We start from the raw sequence: 22,726 nt of genomic DNA on the forward strand, positions 1-22,726 counted from the left end.
GAGTTTAAAAATGTAATTATCAGTTTCAAACTTCTAGATCCAACACAGATTTCTTGTTCTACTGTCACGTTATGTTCATTTTTGTTAATAGAAATAACACTTAAAAAAATAATTATAGTGCCAATCTATATTATTCGATATTTTTAAAAATTAGAATATTTATTATATCTATCAGATTTTAATTTCAGCACTATATATAATTAATTGGACTGTAAAATGCAAACTGCAATTTATAAGAAAGGATGCACACAGTCACACACTCGGGATCTGAAAAACAAAACGCTTTTTAGTACTTAATCTATATTACATTATATGTCATTCCAAAATAACATTATTCTCCCAAATTTTTATTTATAGAAAATAACAAGGTGGAATTGTAAAAATAGAAAGGCAAAATCACAGTCGCATCGTCTGCTAAAAAAAAGAAAAATATATAGGGGGAATTTCACGTATGCCCCTCAAAAACTTCAATATTACGTATATCCCCCTCTAAATTTTAAAATTACGTATTTCCCCCTCTAAATTTGAAAAACTCACATATTTACTCATTTCATTGTCTTTTATATTAAAACTAATTCTATATTTATAAAATACCTATTTTACCCTTCATTAAAAGTATAAAACGCCCTACCTTCCGATCCGCGCGCATTGCAATTAGATTATTGCTTGTTCGTTTCAAGATTCGTGCTAATCTATCCCGCACGAATCTCAAAGCAATTTTGATCCGCATGCACCGCATTAAAATCTGTGCACATCACTTCAATATTTGTGTGTGTTCGCTTCAAGATTTGTACTGATCTAACGCGCATGGATCTTAAAGCAATTCGGACGGTGGAGGAACCTTCAGATTCAAATTATCGTCAGATGGGCATTTTATGCTTTCTAATAAGAGGGTAAAATAGGCATTTTATAAATTTAGAATGTATTTTAATATAAAAGACAATAAAATGGGTAAATATGTGAGTTTTTGATGTTTAGAGGGGGAAATATGTAATTTCAAAATTTAGAGGGGGAAATACGTAATATTGAAGTTTCTGAGGGGTATACGTGAAATTTCCCCAAATATATATGTAGGACTTTAAATAAGAAGAAAAAAAATTCTAAATGTGACAAAAATTAGACAAAAAAAAATCTATGAACTTTATAAATTAGATGTCGAAATTGGTCAGAAGGAACTCGATCATTGGCTATGACCTGATACCATCATACAACTTTATTTTTATTTTTGTGTGTTTTTCTTTGCTGCAAAAATGTATTAGCACAAACTTAGCATCCAACCAAGAATATATTCGGCTAATTACATTTTCCACTGTTCGTTGATATGATTTTTATCTAAAATAATATTATAATAGATAAAAGAAATGGAGAAATTCTGAATTGAAACGACAAAATTGAAATAATAATTTTTTTTTTTTTAAATCATACATTATGATTTTTTTGGTGAATCTGATCGCTACGAAATTTTTTGAGGGATATCTTAATAGTAAAAATTAATAATAGCAACTTTCTTGTATTATGACAAACATGTTATATTATGAATATTGAGTAGAACTAGGGTGTTCTTAAGCTCATCAAAGTATTTGGTGAGCTTAACTCCAAAATCTATCAAATCGGTTTCAAATGACGTTTCCAAACCGTTGAAATACGCCTACCTTACGAGTGATGCGTCTACATGTGAAAATTTTAAACATTCAAATTAATTTAGTATAAAGTCAAGCGGTCAAAAAACGTTCAAAAAATTAATGCACTAAAATTAATTTATTAGCCTTCTTAAGAACACCCTAGTTCTACTCATGAATATTTTTATCTAATTTGATGTCTCACATTAATAATTTGTTTTCCGGGTTTTGTTCTCATTTAAAATCCCACATAATATTTTTTTTTTTTTTGCAGAGGTTGTAGTATAATTTGATGCCTTGCCAAACCATAATCTTGCATTTCTATTTTTAATAATCTACCCTGTCATTTTTCATTTTTTTATTTTTTATGAATAAATTTTTGGCAATATTCTTGATACTTTTAATCCAACTTTATTTTTCTGATTTTAGTACTGCATAAGTTTGACCGAAATCTTTATTCATAAGAAATACAAAAATAAAAAAATTGAAAATCACAGGGTGGAATTTTAAAAATAGAAATGCAAGATCACAGTTTGACATCCCTACGAAACGCCAAATCATACCACCACTTCTGCTAAAAGAAATTATATATGTGGAACTCTAAATGAGAACAAAAACCGAAAAAAAAAATTAAATATGAAACATCAAATTAGACAAAAAGAAATCATAATATAATATGCGTATCATAATACAAAAAATGTTATTATTAGTTTTTACTATTCAAATATGAGATATCTCTCAAAATTTATCGTAACAACCAGAGTCACCAAAAAATCATAATATAACTTTTGTTTAAAAAAACAGAAGAATCTTATTTCAATTTTCTCATTTCAATTCAGAATTTCTTCATTTCTTCTATCTATTATTATATTTTTAAAAAATCATATCAACAAATAGTGGAAAATGTACTTAGCCGACTATATTATTGGTTGTATGCTAAGTTTGTGCTGATATATTTTTATAGCAAAGAAAAAACACATAAAAAAACAAACATGAGGAAAATGTACTTGGCCCGAGCGGTCTGCTAGGAGGGGTGGGCTGTCCGTGGACCTGGCAATTGGGGCATTTTAAAAAAATCAAAAACAAACATGAGGACAGTATTTAAAAAAAAAAAATTAGGGTATTAATAAAAATAGCCGATCTATGTTCAATCTCAGCCATTATTCATACCGAAAAAGGCCTACTGATCGAATTAGGATGATATTCTATTAATTGTAGCGTGTGGCTTACCTTCAGCACATGTGGTAACTAAGAAGGTAATAAACATTTTTGGGTTTAAATGGTAACATGAAAAAAAATATCGTGACAAGATAAATCAATGTCTAGAGATAAACAAGGAATGATGAGTCGTTGGATTAGACTAAGTCATGTTGTCTCAAAATTCGTTGGTTACAGGGATCATAATTCAAGAAGAGAGGGAATTAATGTGGTTTAATTAAACTATGATGATATATAAAATAGAGCATTCCGTTTATACCACAACAATGAAAATAATATTTTTAATTTACTACATATTTGGGAAGTTTTGAGGAATGAACAAAGATGATAATCAACATTTAAGAACAAAGCCAGTTCGAAGACCCTCCTAGCTAGTTCATTATTTCTGTTCATTTTTTCAAAACTTCCCAAACATGTAGTAAATTAAAATTTTCTATTTCATTCTAGTGCTATAATTGTAAATTTGTAATGCTCTATTTTTTTTTTTTTTTTATCTTTATCGTTTAAACCACTTTTCCTCCATTCTTGTTCTTGCTTATTATTCTGTGTTGTCGTAATAGGAGTGATTGGATTTTGGTTTGTATGAAGGTATGGATAAGGGTATGAATTGAACATAGATCGAGGATCCATTGATTTTTTGAAGGATGGTATCAAATGTTGGAGTTGAAGATAATTAACGGGTCCAGCCCGTTTTGCTTTTGCCATCGGTTTTGAATCTAACCAATGCTGTTTGATTCATTTTCTATCGGCAAGAAATTGAGCCGATGGAGATTGAGCTGAGATTGAGCTGCTTCTGTCTGTGTCTCTGTTGCCTCTTCACTTAGCTTTGTTTAAAATTTGTTCTCTTCTTCTTGAAACTTGTAAGAGAATGTGTGAGAGGGTGCTATTGAGAAATTTTTAATTTTTTTGTACTTGTAAGACTCTTTGATTTTAGTGGATTTGTGCCGTGTGCTCCCGTAATTTTTTTTCAAAAGAGTTTCCACGTAAAATCTTGTGTCATCTCTAATTTTTTGTTCTTGTTTGCTTGTTGTCTTGGTTTCTTGTGTGATTCTCCATTTATTTGCTTGCCTCATATTTTTGTGTGTACCAACAATTGGTATTAGAGCTTATTGAAGCTCAACATCAAATGAATTGATAATAAGGTTGTAGGTGAGAATTTATAGTGGAAATTCAATCAATATTAGAAACTCTGTCAATTTAACGGCTGAAATTAGAATCTGATAAATATAATGTCATTATAGCTATAAAAAATATTGTAATTTTAGAATATCGTATGATATAGATAGGGTACTTAAAAAATATTTTCAAAATGATTTCTATTGACTAAAAATAACAGAATGTGACAACTGCCAACAGAACAAGAAATCTGTGTTGGGTCAAGAATTTTTGAATTGATAATTACACTTTTTAAACTCCAGAGACAAAAAGAAACAATATATTTTCAGGTTTTTAACTGAGAAAACTAACTTTTTGTGCCCTAAACAAATAAGAGGCCATAACAATCAATAATACAATTTTTGGCACTCTTTAAATTGGTTTTTTCTTAAATGTTGTTATACCAATGTTTTGATAAAATAAAAACTAGAAAGCACCTCCACCAAAATACTGATGTTTCTCTTTATTTTTATAGTTGTTTGGAATTGATAATCGATTTTACAGATGGAGATACTTTTAACAACTATTATGCGAAGAAATACGCTAGACTCCATCCCCACGCTAAAAAAATAATAGTAGCAATTTTGGCAACGACACCCGTTTACTCTACCCGTATCATATTCGATAAGACAGATATGGATAAGATTTTTTTTTTCTTTAACTTATTGGGTATGGGTATGAGTATGGATACGGATAAAGGTTATTTTATACCTGTTGGATAACGAGTAATTATATCATAAGAAGAATATTATATTAAACATTTTATTTTTTATTTAATTGTTTTATTATTTAGTTAAGGAATTGAATTTGTTAGAAGAGATATTTGTGATTTTGATTTTTTTTTATTTAATAATGATATCTCCATATTATGTCTAAATTACAGCCCTGATTTACACTAAAACCTGTGCTTTAAAGCCTATAAGTGTGGACTTTTTACTTATATTTCGATGAAATGTGGTACTGCTATGCTTTGTTTGGTATTTTGCAGGAAAAAGAGCGAAAAACTGGATTTGACAATTTTTCATACGGCCCGTATGACATTCCCTACGGGCCGTACAAGATCTGCCCAACCACACAGAAGGTTCCACAACAGAGGCACAAAATCTCCAAGACAAAGCACAGGCATACGGCCCGTACGGGGTCCCATACGGCCCGTAGGGCGCTAATTCGGAAAATCCAGCTGGAATCTGAAATGAGCATAATTTAAGGAGGCCGAAAAGGAAGCCTCTGGGGGCGCGATCTAGGGCATTAAATGAGATATTTTTGTAGGGTTTTCTAGATACCACTTTTGGGGTTTCGCGGTAACCAAAACCCGTTTAGGCTTAAGCTGCGGAAAGAACGTAAAACAAAAATTTTTACTTCTAACTCAAGCCGTGAATTAAAAGGGATATGCCGGAAAGACCAAAGCATAGTTCCTTCCGAAGTCTTTCATTGCAAGGACCCTTTTAATCCTTTTTACAGATCTACTCCATGATTGATTTCTAAAACTTTAATCTACTTACAAATTAAATAGATTAATATAACATATTTATACCTTGTTTCCAAATCACAGTTGGAATGCAGACCGAGCGAGTAGAGCCTCACCAGGGAAGGAATCGACTCGGAGTATCACACGTGTGATACCTCTATCGGTTATCCACCAGGACTAACCGGAGAGCGGTTTATTTTTTCTGCCAGAAATACCGTAAACCGCGGAATTCTGCAAAAATACTATTCACGGGAATAAGACGAAAACCCGTAAACACGAATTTTCAGTTGCCCAGTTTCATCAATATGCAAAACTGACATACCGCGAAATTCGGTAAAACACTATTCATCAATCCCGTAAATATTCTCCACAACAACCCGCAAGATTATACGTCAACTACGTATAACTTTCTTTTCTCAACCGAAACACTATTTGGGAGAGAAACCGAGAAAGAGAGAAAATACCGATTCGTTTCTGCACGAAAAGATACATGTGAATGTGCATATATATATATTTTCTCTCTACCCCTCCACCCCTATTTATAGTGTTTAGATTCGGTTGCAAAAGACCAAAATGCCCTCCAAGTTCGGCCTATTTACAAGATATGCCATTGACACCTCATCCTTTTATATGTGAAATGACCAAAATACCCCTTCCACACCCTTCCACATTCTTCTCCATGCTTCTACACATGCAAGGTGGCATAGGTGTGAAATGACCATTTTGCCCTTGTGGATAGGATTGATGACATGTCATCTGGATAGGATCAATGACACGTCATGCGGATAAGCACGAATCTGAAAAGACCCGAATGCCCTCGGCCCGAACACAAATAATATTCGTATAATTATTCTGAACAATTATATATATATTTTTCTTTCGGTTATTTGTTTCGGTGTCGATGACGTGTCATCTGGATAGGATCGATGACATGTCATGCGGATAAGGACGAATCTGAAAAGATCCGAATGCCCTCGGCCCGAACACAAATAATATTCGTATAATTATTTTGAATAATTATATATATTTTTCTTGCAGTTGTTGTTTCGGTAATTTATACAATGTGTCCTGCACATTTATAAATTAACCGGTTAACTTTTATACAACGTGTCATACACGTTTATAAATTAATCAATGTTTTTGCTTGTTATTTTTACATAACATTTATAATTTAATTATAACATGTATAATTAATTATAACCATCTTATCATTGATCATAACCAATTTATAATCAATCAAAATAAGATTCTCCGATTAACTCCTATATGGTGTGACCCAATAGGATCTGTGTTATGTTGGTAAATAGAGTTAAAACCGTTTTAACTTCTATAATCATGGGTGGCGTCTGGCAACACATCATGACCATCCAATTACACAGATGATGCTGTACTGTACAATATCACGATCCAGTAAACAATTTACTTGTGTCTGTTCTTCTGTCTCATAGCTATCAGATTAGTTTCAAGGTAGATGTGTGTCATCCTTGCTAACTTAATCTTTTCTTGATCTTGAGCAGATTATCAAATATAATTACTCTTGTAATTATACCGCTAGCAGATAATCTTACTCTATCAAGGGGCCCAGTGATGCTATAGCTCGTATAGAGATACGAGGGACAAATAGTATTCTTGGTAAACTATCACTTCCTCAGCTAAGCTATACATATGGAAAAGCTACCGTTATGACTGCTTTTTACGGACAGCGGTGGATAACAATCACACATACATATTTCTCAGTAGGAACGATAAATACCTCATACTGTAGAACGTGACACTGAATGAAAACATAAATGACACGAACACAATTCTATTTAATGTTTCATTCGGGGTCTGTCAAATACCATGTATCTATGTGATTAAAATGACATCTCGTGTCAGGTGGTTTGTAAAACTTAACCATCTTTTAATCCACATACTAACCTTATAATTAGTGTTCCTGCTAATTACCTTGGTTAGTGACCTTTTAAGATTAAGAGTATATATCATCTATATTATGGAGTTTCACAATTTCAGTCATGAACTCGAAATGATCCATAAATTCAATAATACTCAAGGCAACAAAATGATATTAATCATCCAATTCATGAACAAAGCTTTATGATAAATTATCGTATTATTGACTTCTAGATTATTACAAACTAACAATTTTCACACCAAAAAAAGGGGGATTCACCACTGGAACTTGGAGAAGCTTTCTTAGAGAAAAAGACAAGAGGAGGAGAAGAGGAAGAGAAGTGAAAAATGCGAGTTTGCAACGGATCTTCGGATTTCTCCACTGTTTTGTCATGAACTCTTTTATTTTCTGTTATTTGTGTTATCTTGTGAACATGAGTAGCTAATTTACTTTGTTTCTAGGGTTAAGATGTAGTTTCTAGTTTGGTTTTGTTTGCATGCTACTTGGATTTTGTGTTGAATGCTTTGTTTTTACTTTGTTGAGTAGTATTTTGATTGCTTTATTTGTGGTTGCTTGAATTGATTAGTCATCCCGTTAGATGAATGCGCACATCTAAGTGTTAGGAGCCAAGTCTATGACATTTAATCCAACCGAATAAAGTATATGAAGTAGGGTGAAACCAAGGAGTACCCGAAAGGTGAAACTTTCCTTGAGGTGAAAGTCCTTGGATACTTTTAGTAAACCAACAAGTAACTTGGATAAATTAGGCCAAAATGCGAAAGTTGAGGTTTAACGCATCTAAGAGGGAAGTATTTGAGTCCGGTAATCGGGTACTAGGCCAAAATGCGAAAGTTGAGGTTAGGTATCCAGATCTGGTCGATAGAAACCCTAAACATTAGCACCAACACAGAAAACGGTAGCTGCAGCATTTACTCGGGGTGCCCTACGGGCCGTACGGGAGTCCGTACAGGCCGTATGCCTCGGGGCTGAACAGAAATGAAATCTGAACTCTGGAAACGCCTTTCTATCAATTCAAAACAACTTTAATTCTCTTTTATTGCTTTTTAAACTTGTCATAAATCAGTAGAATTATTAGAATTAAATCAAACCAATTTCTCTCACTTCTAGAATCTCAAGTAATTTTAGGATAAGTCCGGTCATTTTCTTCCGTCCCTGTGGATCGATACCTGAGCATACTCATCGATAGGATAGTGCACTTGCTATCTGATTTGACAGAGTATAACAAAGGTTTAAAAGGTATAGCTTGCTATACTGAAACTTTGTAGCATATATTCTGTGCGAACAAATAAAAAAACAATTACCTAGAATTAATTGCATATTTATATTTTAATTTTATAATAGTAATTGTGATTGCATATGTATGACATGATAAGTTTTGATGATTTATTTGTAAAAATAATAAAACTATTATATTTGTATTATTATTCGTTATTCGTCCACTACTGTTTTGTTATCCGCTAATTTTAACGGGTATGAATAGAGTAGGATAAGACAAATTCTTAACGGATATAAGTAGAGTATGGATAAGATCAATTTTAATGGGTATGAATATAAAAATAGTTTCACTGTGTTCGTATCGTAGCCATTGACACCCCCGATTTTCAACCGAATACATCAGTGACGGAAAAAATGATTAATTTTAAAAGTATTAAAATAAATAAATACAGAGAAATAATGTTAGTGCGAGTAAAAGAATCCAAAGCACCGTGATGCAAATGATACAAAGGCCCGTGGCCCGTACAGGAAACTTGCCAATGCACGGATTTCCGGTTTTTTTTTTTTAATATCCAACATTAAATAAATAAAATAAAATATACCCAAGTTAACGGGGTATTTTTAAATATACCCAGACCGGCTATTTTTTGACCGGTTGAATTAAAAATTCGAACCAGCCAAAAAATAGTCGGTCAGGTTTTTTTAAAAAAATATTTGTTAGATTAATTCTTTTAATGTATAATTAGCATACTTATACTAAATTATGCTAAATTACATTAAATTACTCTCTTTCTGGATGCTCTTATTGTTTGATTTTGATCTATTTGTTATTGCAGTAAATCTGATACAATCCGAATCCAAAATCCATTAAGAATAAGTAAATAAATATTATTTGAGTTATTTCAAAGCTAAATGAGAAACATTTTTCTTTCATACGGATGTTTATGAATGCACCAACAATTTCGATCTGTGTCTTTCTGTTATAATGTATTTATATTTTTTAAGTCATTTCTAAGGCACATATATGTTGTAATATATGTTGTACATGTATTTATCTAAGACATCTCACGTAAATAGGCGAGGTTAGAACAAGGGATAAAGCAAGAGACGATACGAAAAACGACGATGAAACTTCGAACGGGCATAAAACGGTGCTCGAGTGTCCAATTTCAGCAAATGACCACTTTCAGAAACCTTGTTAAAAGATGCATGCGCCGGTGACTACTTTATTGTTTTTCAAATTCAAAATTGCCAAATAACAAAGGGAAGAGCCTCAAAACTTGATTTGAAGTTTCCGATTAAGTTTTTCATTTCTAATTTTCGATCTAAATAGCTTAGTAAATTGGTTATAGAATGAACTTGTAGAAGACCAATTTTTACTATTTTTGAAATTTTTTTTTTACTATTTTTTATGATTTATGAAATATGACACAAAATGGCTTAAAAAAAATTTATCAATATTTTATGAAAGAGAACGGTGTAATTTAGCATATTAGTATAAATTATGTTAATTATACATTAAAAGAAATAGTCTATCATATATTAAAAAAAAAAAACTGACCGGACTTTTTTCTGCCGATCCAAATTTTTAATCCAACCAGCCAAAAAATAGCCGGTTTAGACATTTTTAAAAATACCCAGCCAAGTTAGATATATTTAATATTTTTTATTTAATGTTGGATATTAATAAAAATGTCGGCACCGATTACATAAACGCAAAATGTACGCCTTGTCTTGTTTATGTTTGTTATTCATGCTTTGCTCGTACCCTCAGACGGTAAGATCCAATTGAATTTACCAGTGTTGTAAATAACAGTCGTCGTACCGTGAAACAATTAATCGGTATGCGGCTAATTAATCAAAATTATGTTGACAATTTAACATTTTTATTAAATTTATGTATATATATCATAATTTATTAAAAATAACTTATTTCACTCATTAAATTTATCAAATAAACTTAAATTAACTTAGTTTCATTATTATAACATGATATTACATTTATATTTTCTTAACGCATAAGAATTTTCATGTGTAAGTAACATATTTATTTAATGAAAAAATAAATTAAAAAATTAAGCATTTTTAAATACTTATAACATATTATTTGAAAGAAATGAAACATTTCAACATAAAATTACTAAATTTAGTTTATGATAACAACTTAGTTTCATAAATGAACATAATGTACTAATTGAAAAAATTACATCGGTAAGTAAGAAAAATATATGGTATATAAATAACAGAAGAATTAATCAATTTCAAAGTAAGGAAGAAGAAAAAACATATATAAAAAAATGAGAGTTCAAATGCCTCCATTTTTTGTGTCTCCATCATACCTCCATTTTTAAAAGCTTTAATAACTCAAAATCTAAAACTTAAGAGTCAAAATAAAACTGTTAGATATGATTTATATCATTTTATCTATGCATGTGTAAAAAATTAGGATTCTAACTTTATTTTAATTGTTATCAAGATCTTGTAAAAAATGTACTAATGTGGATAATTTATAATCATTGATTTTTCAACTTATTAATTCACATAAAAAAACAAAATTAAAATGTGATAATTTTTTATAAACACATAAAGAAAATATCATAGATCACATCCAACAGTTTTATTTTGACTTTTAAATTTTAGATTTTGAAATATTAAAGTTTTTAAAAATGAAGGCATGATAAAGGCAGAAAAAATGAAGGCATTTGAATCCTCGTAAAAAATATTGAATGCATGTCCAAAGCTCCAAGCACAGATAAAACTACAAAACATGATTTATAAAACTTATTATCACATACTATCACAAAAAAAAAATTCAATGTGAAAAATAAATATTTAGTGAAATAAACGCAAATAAACAGGAATAAATGAAGAGGGTTCAAATGCCTCCATGTTTTTGTGCCTCCATCTCTCTCCATCATTTTCAAAGTTCAAACAGTCGATCCGAACTGCTCAACCTAATTTCCATACTAAAATATGTTTGGTGACCAAATTTTATATTTTTAGAAATTTTTTTACTATTTTTTTAAATAGGTACAAAATCAGTAAATCTGAACCATCTAAAAACAGTATTTTTGTACCTATCTAAAAAAATAGTAAAAAAATTCCTAAAAATATAAAATTTGGTCTCCAAACATATTTTAGTATGGAGGTTAGGTTGAGCAGTTCGGATCAACTGTTTGAACTTTGAAAATGATGGAAAAAGATAGAGGCACAAAAACATGGAGGCATTTGAACCCTCCTCATAAATGAAAATAAACAAGAATAAACGGATAATTAAACGGTAAAACAATCGATTAATCGTTTTCATCCGCAAACATGCATCCGTTAAGTGTATTTGTAACAATTTGACCGCCGTTAACAATTAAACGGCAGTTAAAACCGTTTTTTTCAACACTGGAATTAACAATGAAATTGTTCAACTTTATTCAATCTGCATTAGGGACAAGCAATTTCAACTAGAAAGTCTAGGCGCGTGAGCAAAGGTAAAAAAATATTTTAGTTAACCTCTTCAGACTAATCCCAAAAATCTTTACTCAGAAAGTATATACTACAAGCGGAGTCACACCAATGCCGCACCTCTAACTCCTCGCTGTAATCCAGCTATTACATGCGGAATGAGAAATCAGTAAAAAAAGGGGGAAAAAATGCCAATGAGAACGAAACAAGACAATCAAAAGAATTCTACAATACAGGGAGAAAAAAAAAAGAGAGAAAAGCGAAAGAACTAAAATACAAATAGCCAATTTGATCCCCATCAAAGATCAATTCAGCATGATTGGAGCAAAATGGGTCCAACATGTGATGTAAGCATGTCGCTCAGTGCAACCTGAACTTCATTTGAACCGTGCTCACAGCTAATTAAACCAGCAAGAAGAGGGAACAATTGGCCTAAATTCTTCTCAAAAGAAGAATCTCCTAAACCACTAATGGCTTGCAAAGCCGACACAACCAGAGGTGCTCTGGCCGCAAGTTCTCTCCTCTTGGTCGATCCAACAGGGATGAGCCAATGAGGTTGAGGCAAATCAGCGGAAGAAGCTTGGGCAATTTGAGTTGGTTGCGCGGCTGTGAGGTAGACCTGTAACACCTCTTTACAGAGGCTGACAAGGTAATTTTCTGCTACATCACCATTGAGGGATCGGTCGGTCACTATGTTTTGCAAGAGAGTAAGGCATATTTGGTACGACTCGTTCTCCAAGCGTAACAGAGGTGGGTCCTGCATTTGGGTCATAGAACCTATCTCTTGTAATTTGGCTCTGAGGTCACTGTCACTGTTTATCTCGTGAGCATGGGAAGCTATGGCATGCAAGGCTTCAAAGAGTATTACGGTGTTATTTACAGATAACTGAGCTTGGTACATTTGGTATATCTCCATCACAGCCTGCAGAATTTACACAAAAAGTTGAGGTGACAATTTTAAATGCATAACAATTCTATTACTGAAAGAAAAACACAAGTCGGATGAATAATAAAATTCGATTTCTGGGGTAAATGCAATTTCTTATACTTTTGGAGCACTGGGTAGGAAACCCAACTTATATCACAAGCTACTCAAGATAGCTGAAAGCTCCAAGGAGAATTGAAATTACTGCTTTAATGGTCATTCACCACATTTAAGGACCATTTAAAATTATTAATAATGGTCATGTTTGGTTGTGAACTAAACAGTGGAATAAGAGCTTTAGGCCTCACTTATTCCACCAAATGTGGTTTAATTGAGCCGAACTAAGACGGAATAAGCCAATCTTTAGGCTGGACTAAATTGGCCTAAACTAAATCACCCCTCTAGGTGGTTTAATTTTAATTGAGTATGAGGCCTAACTTTCATCATTTTCATTATTTTTAATCACTTTATCAATTATAGAATCAATATTTTTTTTAAATGACATAACTTTCTAAATCAACAAAATATGCAATCTAGAAAATAATTAAATAAAATATTTTTTAAATTGTACTACAAAATAATAATTTTTTTGTTCATCAACCTAACACATTTTTGACAAATAAATTAGTACACATATAACTTTAATTAAACAAGATTCATTAAATACAATGTGCTTCTCTAAGATATAGAATTAATTTATACATAACTCATTTTCTTGTACAATTTCTTTCAATCAAAATGAAAAGAAAAGAAATACAAAGTATAGTTTTATTATTGTTATTACAAATTTTGTAGGACAATAATTTGTAATATCAAATCATGCCTTAAGCCATCAAATTATTATCAAACAAGGAATAATTTAAGTCAAGGTATAACTTTAGATATCAACCAAACATGAATAATTTAAATCGACCTAAGTTGGAATAACCAAGTTAGGTCTTATTAACTTTAGTCCACAACCAAACATGACCAACAACTTTAAATTCTAAGGATTAGGATAATTTCCTAACTAACTATAAAAAGGTACAGGAGTAACAATACATCACAAGGACAGAAGAGAAGAGCAAAGTTACCAACCTGAATTAATAGAAGCTGAACAGCAGTACGGCACTTTGCATCACTGATTGCAAAATACAATTTCCTCGACCTCTGTGCTATCAAGTCATCGTCTTCATTGTCTGATGTCCTTGACTCAGCATCACTGTGCCTGACAGATGAATTACCACCTTCGTTTGGTAAATGTTCAAGGTATTCCCCTGTCGCAATATATGAGAAATCAGGGAGTGTTGCAATGGAAGCTTCTTTTAAAGCTAGAGCCACCTCCAACCACTTGTCTTCTAGAAAGTATGTCCCGGAGCTGCTCATTAGCCGAACAAATGCAGCAATTCCAATGCCAGCAAGGCTCTGGTGGGGCCGCTTGATGAAGCTAGTTAACAAAGAGAGCACCTTTCTCAGAAGTGGATTAACGGTATCATAAAATTTGACGAAGAGGTCTACAACTAGTTGGAGAGCTAGCGTGCAAGTTTCGTAAAGCCATGCATCTTGATCTTCGTTGGGATCATTTTCTGATCCTTGGCCTGGTGAAGATGCCTCTGACGGGTCGATAGCATGTCTGACATAGTCGAATATGGGGAACAAAACAGAATCAAAAACCTTCTCCCACAATGGTAATGAGAAGAGGTGGCCATGATTTCTAAGTGTATCAAACAGCACTTGCAGGGCACTTTTCCTGATTTCAGGCCGCAGGTCAAATGTAAGTTCAGACAGACCTGTAAAATTTAAGCACAAGATTGTGAGCTGGTTTATTTTAACTGTAGTGAAAAAAACGTCTCATATTTTCCAGTTTAATCACAGTATCCAAATATAGAAACAGCAGAGCCATAAATATATCCATTTTCCGTTGAGCAAAGAGTCAAATCAAGGCTAATTATTACGAAGACAGCCATAGCTAAAAACTAAAGCAAAATAAAATAAGCCAAATTAGTTATTCAACTGGTATCAAAGTGGTACTTCTGTGTGTACATATATGATCCTGAATGCACTAATACCATACAGCATTCTGCCATGACAAAAACTAAACAGCTATCCAGTTACCAAGTCCTGTGGTATTCTGCATATATGTAGATAATCTGCTTTTATCATTACCTGCTAATAAAGGGTACCAGAAGTGCAAATGATCATCTTTATCGATAAATGAAGCACCATCTTGTTTTCCATCTTTTGCAGTATGAGGTGAAGGTGGAGCACTACTTGAGGAGGCCTTCTCTTTTAACCTTGATGCAGAGCCAATGTCCCCCTCTGCAAGCTTAGCCGCACAAAACCGAAGAAAACCAATTGCATTAAGACTTATATCCTTGTTAAATCGGCTATTAGTGAATGCAATCAGGCAGTTCACGCAATCCGTGAAAGTGGATGATTCGGTTTCTGTTATGTATGGGAAATAATCTCGCAGAATTTTCTCAATAATCTCAAAAGCCAATAGCACAATGTTCTTGTGGTCGTCATATGATGCTGTGGCAAATACCTGCAAGAATTTGTAATTAAAATTCTAGAACAAATTCCTTGAAAGAGCATCAAGTTCAGTGATCATGGCCAGCAGCAAAATAGTGTCCAAGTTCTATTTCTACCCAACCTATACCAACCAAGCATGGTAATGGTTTTTTTCTCATTCATTCAAAAAAAGGATGAATTATAATACAACAAAATAAAATTTGAGGTCAATTTTCCCTTTTAAGACTAATTAGAGACATTTATCAATAGCATGCCGGAAGTCCCAGTACTCGCATGGTGGCTGATCTGTACTGCTACCAGACGGTAAAACAGTCTCCCCCCCCCCCCCCTAAAATTAAAGAACATGGAATAAGGAGTAAGACGGCCATACCATGAACATGCTTTTCCACCCTGACTTGACATGATTAACACGAGCCAGTACCATTTGAGAGACACACCTAATAATTAACTCCCTTATCTCAACTGCTCTACTCTTTCGCATGACCACTACAAAGGGCTTCATAAATTCATTCTGAAAATTGTAGTTAGCTAGTTCTTCCCTTTCAAGGAACTTCATTGCAAGTTGGCGCAGAGAATCCATAGCAAAGATCGCAATTGACAGGTTTTCTGAGCAACCAATTGTCACGAAGAAATCTGATAAGACAAGCCAAATACTTGACCAAACAAGTCTGATGCGGTCCATGTTGTAGTGCCTACAACGAGAGATCATAAATTTGGTAACAAAGAAGGGCTACTGAACTGCCAATATCAGCATATACCAGCAATAAAGGTAAAATAAACTTTTATAGTTTCAGTATGGTAACAATTGATACGGGCAGGTAAGGCACAGATACCAGTACTTGTACCAAGCTTGGTCAGTATTACACCAAAACTAAGATTAAAATACTTAATAGTATGGGAGACTTGTGCAAACAAACAGCTGTTAGAGATTCTTACGCAATCTCAACTATCTTGGTGAGACTAAAAACTCGAGGATCAGAAGCAGAGCGCAACTCTTCCATGGAAACTTTACAAAGAGCCTTCACGAAATCAATTATTGCCTCACTATTCAACTTCTGGCTTCTCACAAACACACGGTTCATCTCAGCCATCCCGACTTGCTCTAACAGGCTAAGATTTGAGTTGTTCATCTGATCAGAAGTAACAAAACCACCAACTCCAACACTGTCATATGAACCCCTCTTAGCAGATGAACCAACATTAGCATTCTTCCCAAGACCCTTTTTCATCAAGACAGGAAGGATAGATGACTTGGACTGTTTGGATTTTTCTTCCGTCTGTTGTACTGCAAAAAATGTGGCATCGGTAGGTGTGCCTTCTCCGAGGAGATTTAAGTGCTCAAATCGAGAAATGCATGTCAGGATATGCTCCCATGCCTCTTGCAAGTAATTGCCATCTTCATCCGCTATTATAAGTATAGCCTACAAAAAAGAAAAGGGATCAAAAGAGATGATAACCCTCATAAATATGATAAAGATATTATTTACTATGTCGTTCAAGAAAATATCAATTACACTTCACAAAGAAGAGCTCTAGAATAAAGAAATGTAACATGTAGATTCTAGCACATGCTTAAACAATCAAAATGCAATTACAAGCCAATCACACCTACAACTGGAAAGTTGTACACATACAAGCAACCTCTACAGTATACAAAATACTCATATTACCTTAATGACATCAATATTTTTCTGTTTGATGTCTGCAGCAGAGTGGAGTGAGGTGAACTTCGCAAGGGAGGTGACAAAGGCATCTCTCTGAGTCTTCATAGACATGGCAGCTGTGACATGAATAGCACAGCGAAACCCTTCAAGGCACTGCGCAATTACAGCTTCATCGTCACTCTGGTCAAGTGGAACACTGAAAGCTGCTAGCATGGGGGCCCAGCATACCTCAATCATGAACTTCAAGATGACCACATCGGTTGCAGCATAGTATGCCGACCTAAATTTCAACAGGAATGAATACTATCAACAACAACATTCAGTGATTTCTAACAACTTTTGACCTTACAAACAAAAGACTGAATTAGAAGTTCAAAGAAGAACTGGAGATCATTATCAATCACACATACAACAGTAAGAGCAACACTAGGAAGGGGTACTTATCTCGGATCCAATATCAATACCAGTAAGAGAAGCCAATGAGTAACACTGGGAATGGGTGTTGGTCTCGGATACATGTTGTAAGAGCCAAACTTGCCAATCACAACTGTCACAGACTAGGGCATGCCATGCAAAACTCAAATCAACTCCTACACCTTATCAAGAGTACAACCTAACCAGAAACCATACTTGCATCAAACAATATAACAAATGTTTACCAGGTGCATGTTCTGATTTGGAAACAAAAGACTGAGGCATATAGCAGTACATACTAGACCAATCATGCCTTAAAATTTCTGTACATATCACCGTCTAGCAATTATGATTTCTATATAATCATTGACTTACTCTGATTTGCGAGCTTTTTCTTTAAACTGCTCCTGCATCTGCTTAATGTATTCATCACTCGTCTCTGCTGGAGAATCACGTTTGCGGATAACAATATTCAGTATGTTGTCAAGTCCGAGAATTCTATTAGATGTAGATTGCTTCTGCTGGGGTGTAAAATCATCGCCCTTCATCTTGATCTCATGCTTTACGAGTCTATCATATAGAGATCTCATGTACTCTTCTGGAAGATCCTTTCCATCATCAATGCCACGATTATTTCTTATGAAATCATCTGGGGACATCTGCATTCCAAAAGACATAAGTTTCATAAACATCATAACTCAGGGGTTTGTTAACTTCTCCTTCAAGGAGCATGTTTGCTGGAATTGTGTTTGTTTGAACATCGAACTTGAAGGAATTGTATTACCAGGTTCGGTTTGTGTAAACTCTGAAGTTGCAAAAAATTTGTTTTCGTTATTTTTGTAAGATTTTAGCCAATTAACCACATAGGATATGTTTCAGTTATGCAGTAAGATCATCCTTGCGATGAATTATCAGAAGGATCAAAGGTAATTGTAGAGACAGACCATACCTTATTTTTAACCATCGGATTATGTGCATCGGTATTGAGCAAGATCACCGAATAAGCAAGAACGTAAGCTGTATCAGCACTAGTAAATGCTTTGGGGTTGCATTTACAGTACCTTTCAGAAAACTTTTCCATGATTCGGTCAATCTTTTGTGCCTCTCCTGGCAACCTAAAGCCTTGAAGGAATGAACGAATTGCCTCATCAAATTCCATCCCTTGAAAATCAAAGGAATCAACATAAGCATGCATCACCTTGAGCGACATGTCCTCCCTCTCTCCGAGATAGTCGCCTACCATGGTCTTATCCAGACCTGTTTCACTCTTGAGGAAAGCAGCTATCTCTTCTGGTGAATCACCTACCTTGTTCACTTTAATAAGGAATTCCATTCCCTTTTTAGGCTTCTGGTTGAATAGAGAAATGCCTTCCTGTTATAGTCATTAGCAACTCCATAAGCAAATAAAAGAAAATTTTGTAAGTAGTCAGTAGTTACCTCCTACCTAGTTTTCAACTGCAAAAATTACCTGAATGTGAGAGGTGTCGATAAACGTAATTTTATGTCATGCAATGCATGAGCCCTTATTATATAAATCAAAGTATATGAAACTTAAAAGGTAACAGGGAATTTGCAGGTCCCCAACAGCATAAAATATTTTTCAACTTTTGAGCGCCTGCATAAAAATGCATGCAAATTAACATATTACAAGTTACTGACAAATAAAGGGTGGTATAAGCACCTGAAGTTCAAGCTTATATGCCCTTCGCTGCTCAATACTGACAGCTTCAGAGACAGCTTCAGGTGTGCCACTGGCATTTTCAGAAGGCGGCTCGGTTCCTTCACTGGATTCCTCGGTGGTGCCACTCTGTGGAGCCTCAGACTGGCCTTCACTGTTGTCAGTCTCCTTCTCCTCTTTTTCTATTTTAGGAGAATTTGGATCAGGGATCCTGAGTTGCTTGTTCATCCAATCTCCCATGGATCTTAAAATAGCCACTAAGCATTTCATGGCTTCACTTTTCATCGTTACATCTTGTGGTGGAACTAGTGTTGTTGTAACACCTGGAGGAGGCCCTTGTGCAGTCTTTAATAGACCATTTACCACCCTATAGTTTAAAAATGGAATTGGTAAAATTATTACAACCAAATAAACCAACTGCAAGTTCATAACTAATTCGCCTCGTAAAAACATAAAAACTCCAGGTGAAGACCAATAATAAACAGAAAATGAAAAAAAATAAAGAATAAAGAAAAATGGTATGATACATTAAATTTCTCAGTACCAGTCACACTGTTACATATACTATTCTCAGTAAACAAATCCCTAGGTATTACTAGTCATCCAATAATGAAATCAACAAGTATATAGTAAAGAATGTGGACAAATACCTCTCAAAAATATTGGAAGAGTGAACATCACAGTCATAATTGATGAAAATGTCGACCAAAATCTGGGAATCTACACAAAGCTTCTCCAAAAAACGAAGCACAATCATCTTCTGTTGGAAATTAGGCTGGGCCACATTCTCCAACACTCTTAGCACAATCATGGGAAAGAAAACTCCTATTTCTGCTTTCAAACCTGGTCTAAATCTAGCGACTAGACTAATAAATATCGAACAGGATAGCTGAAAAACAATCATTTGCGTTGAAGCGCTATTCTTTAGCAGAGAAAGGCACAGGTACTGCTTGATAGCCCCCAAAAATCTGCTCAGTGCAAGGGGATACTCAAATCAATTAGCATTATTCTATTAGGGCTCAGCAGTCAATAACATAAAACTAAATTATGATAGAATCCGAGTGCTTTCCATTAATAGACAAACTTATACAGATCAATCTTAACATTCAAATTCTTTCTGTCCAAAAAAACTAGGATAGTATAATTAGTACAATTATACTCTTTAAGGATATAATTTTAAAACTATGAGAGAATCAGCATTCTGAGTCAGCCCTGCTAGTTTTGGGTATAATTAGTCTCTTAAGGGTTCTTCTATATACTGAAACTAGGATAGTCTCAATACAACCTCATAGTGAAAAAACAAAAGAAAAGTTAAATGAAAAGGAAGAAATCCAGGATGACCAATTACCACGAAAGGTTAAAGTTGGTAGAGTAAACCGTTAATGTAATTACCACCTCATATATCAGATCTAAACAAATGAGTAACAGTTAATCACCTATCACTAGTCCGGAACACAGCTCCAGCATTCTCCAGCAATATCTTCAGCAGTTCCAGTGCCACAATTTTTCCTCTCATCAGTGTCAGATCTGCGGCGGCTTCTTTTGGTGGGGTCTTTATAGAGAGCTTGCACAATGCACGAAAAACCAAAAAAGCATCCCGTCTCAACTTGTTGCCAATTTGCACCTCTAAATCATCGTCCCGATCTGCCAATCCCTCCCCCAGCTCATCCTTCCTTCCCTCGAGAGCCGTCTTGTACATGCTTATCTCCCAGTACTTTGCATCTAGCATGTCCTTGTCGGTTGAATCCAAAAGATCGGCTGCATTAGTGCTTTCCACTGTGGTTGTTTCAAAAGCCCCATCGTGGGCCCCATTCCCAGCAGCAGTACTTGACCGCGAACGAGGCGTGGATGGGTTGACATCAATACCAATGATCTTGGTTATAAACCCTTGAACAAAATTTACATCAGTTGCTGTGGCAGCTAAAGCCCCTGATCCAGCCCGATCTGACGGCTCCATCATCTCTGCCACCACAATTGGCTGGACTGGAACAGTAGACGAGTCAGCCTCCATTCGTCGAAAGACAATCACAAGCATCTGGATCAGCGATGCCTTGGCTGTGGTCTGGTTAACCAGATTCTTGCTCCCCAGATAGAGATCATAGCAGGTGCGAACAACATGGAGCAATGAGTCGCCATGGATGCGGATTGAAGTTGAGGTAACCGCAGAGAGTAGCGTTTTCAAAACGAGCAGCTCCAGGGCCTCATCCCCGTTTGAACCGGGCTGGTGACACTTGCACACTCCTTCAACAACCTGGCCAAGTAGCCGTGCATCAGGTCCACCCGACGGATCAGCCTCGCCATGAAGGTAGGAATGAGAGACCAGCTTTTGCACGCAGTCAAGAGCGGGTTCTACGATCTTAGAGGAGCCAGAGGTGAGTGCGGAAATGAGTGGCGATAGTAAGATTTCTGAATCAGCGAGAGAGAGTTCACGGAGGGGGCCGGGAAGAGCAGAGGAGGAGTTGGGGGAAGGGGGATGCGGAGAGGTAGGAGGGGCCGGAGACGAAGATAACTTATCGATCAGCGCTTTGCACTGCTGAGAGAGCTTAGACTGGCCTTTGCGCCATGAGGAATTTTTAATGATCTTTTCATAGGTAGGAATGAGCAGCTGGTTGAGGCGGGAGTCAGCGGTGGGAGCTTCCGGGTCGGCGGCCATGTCTCCCGGAGCCGGATCTGGGAGAGGATCCGGTGGGGGGTGAAGGGAGTAGAAATGGCAGATCTGGAGGGAAGCGTGTGAGATTTTCAATGGGAGAAGCTGGATCTGATGGCGGGGGTGTTTTGGATCCAGGAAGGACTGGGGACGCCACGGAGTCGCATCCTCACATGGTTCAATCCTCTCCAGTCTCCATTGTTATTAACGACTCGAGCGCATCATTTGACGGGACCGAGCATGTGCTACTCTTAAGTTCTTACCAGTGTTGTATATAATCATATGCAATCGTCGGATAGACGGGATACTGTAAATTTATTAATCGGTATGCGGATGATTAATTAGAATTATACAGATAATTTAATATTTTTATTAAATTTATGTATATATATTATAATTTATTTAATTCATTAAATTTATTATAATTTATTTAAATCATTAAATTTATTAAATACATTTAATTTAAATTAGTTTTATTGTTATAACATGACACTACATTTATTTTTTTCTTAACGCATAAGCACTTAAAATGTGTAAGTAACACATTTATTTAATGAAAAAATAAATTCAAGAATTGAACTTTTTCAAATACTAATAACATATTATTTGAAAGAAATGAAACATTCCGACATAAAATCACTAAATTAATTTATGATAATAACTTAATTTTATAAATGAATATGTCATACTAATTGATAAAATTACATCAGTAATTAGTAAGAAAAATATATGGTATATAAATAACAGAATAATTAATCAATTTCAAAGTAAGTAATAAGAAAAAACATATATAAAAAATATTGAATTTATATCCAAACACAAATAAAACTACAGTACATGA

General features: G+C 34.6%; 1 protein-coding gene across 1 annotated transcript; it reads right to left on the minus strand.

Annotated features, from left to right (window-relative positions):
• Positions 1-12,089: 12,089 nt before the first annotated feature.
• On the minus strand, positions 12,090-22,121 carry LOC144567341 (brefeldin A-inhibited guanine nucleotide-exchange protein 2-like). The gene is made up of 11 exons (XM_078317454.1): positions 20,675-22,121; positions 19,889-20,206; positions 19,242-19,605; positions 18,510-18,932; positions 17,936-18,219; positions 17,153-17,426; positions 16,419-16,903; positions 15,853-16,174; positions 15,117-15,495; positions 14,049-14,740; positions 12,090-12,968 (listed from the first exon to the last, which is right to left on the minus strand). Exons 1-11 carry the CDS (start codon positions 21,889-21,891, stop codon positions 12,357-12,359), a joined length of 5,370 nt encoding a protein of 1,789 aa, XP_078173580.1. The 5' UTR covers positions 21,892-22,121; the 3' UTR covers positions 12,090-12,356.
• Positions 22,122-22,726: the final 605 nt, after the last annotated feature.

Source organism: Carex rostrata, chromosome 16, assembly GCF_964058835.1.
Source record: "Carex rostrata chromosome 16, lpCarRost1.2, whole genome shotgun sequence".
NCBI lineage: Eukaryota > Viridiplantae > Streptophyta > Magnoliopsida > Poales > Cyperaceae > Carex > Carex rostrata.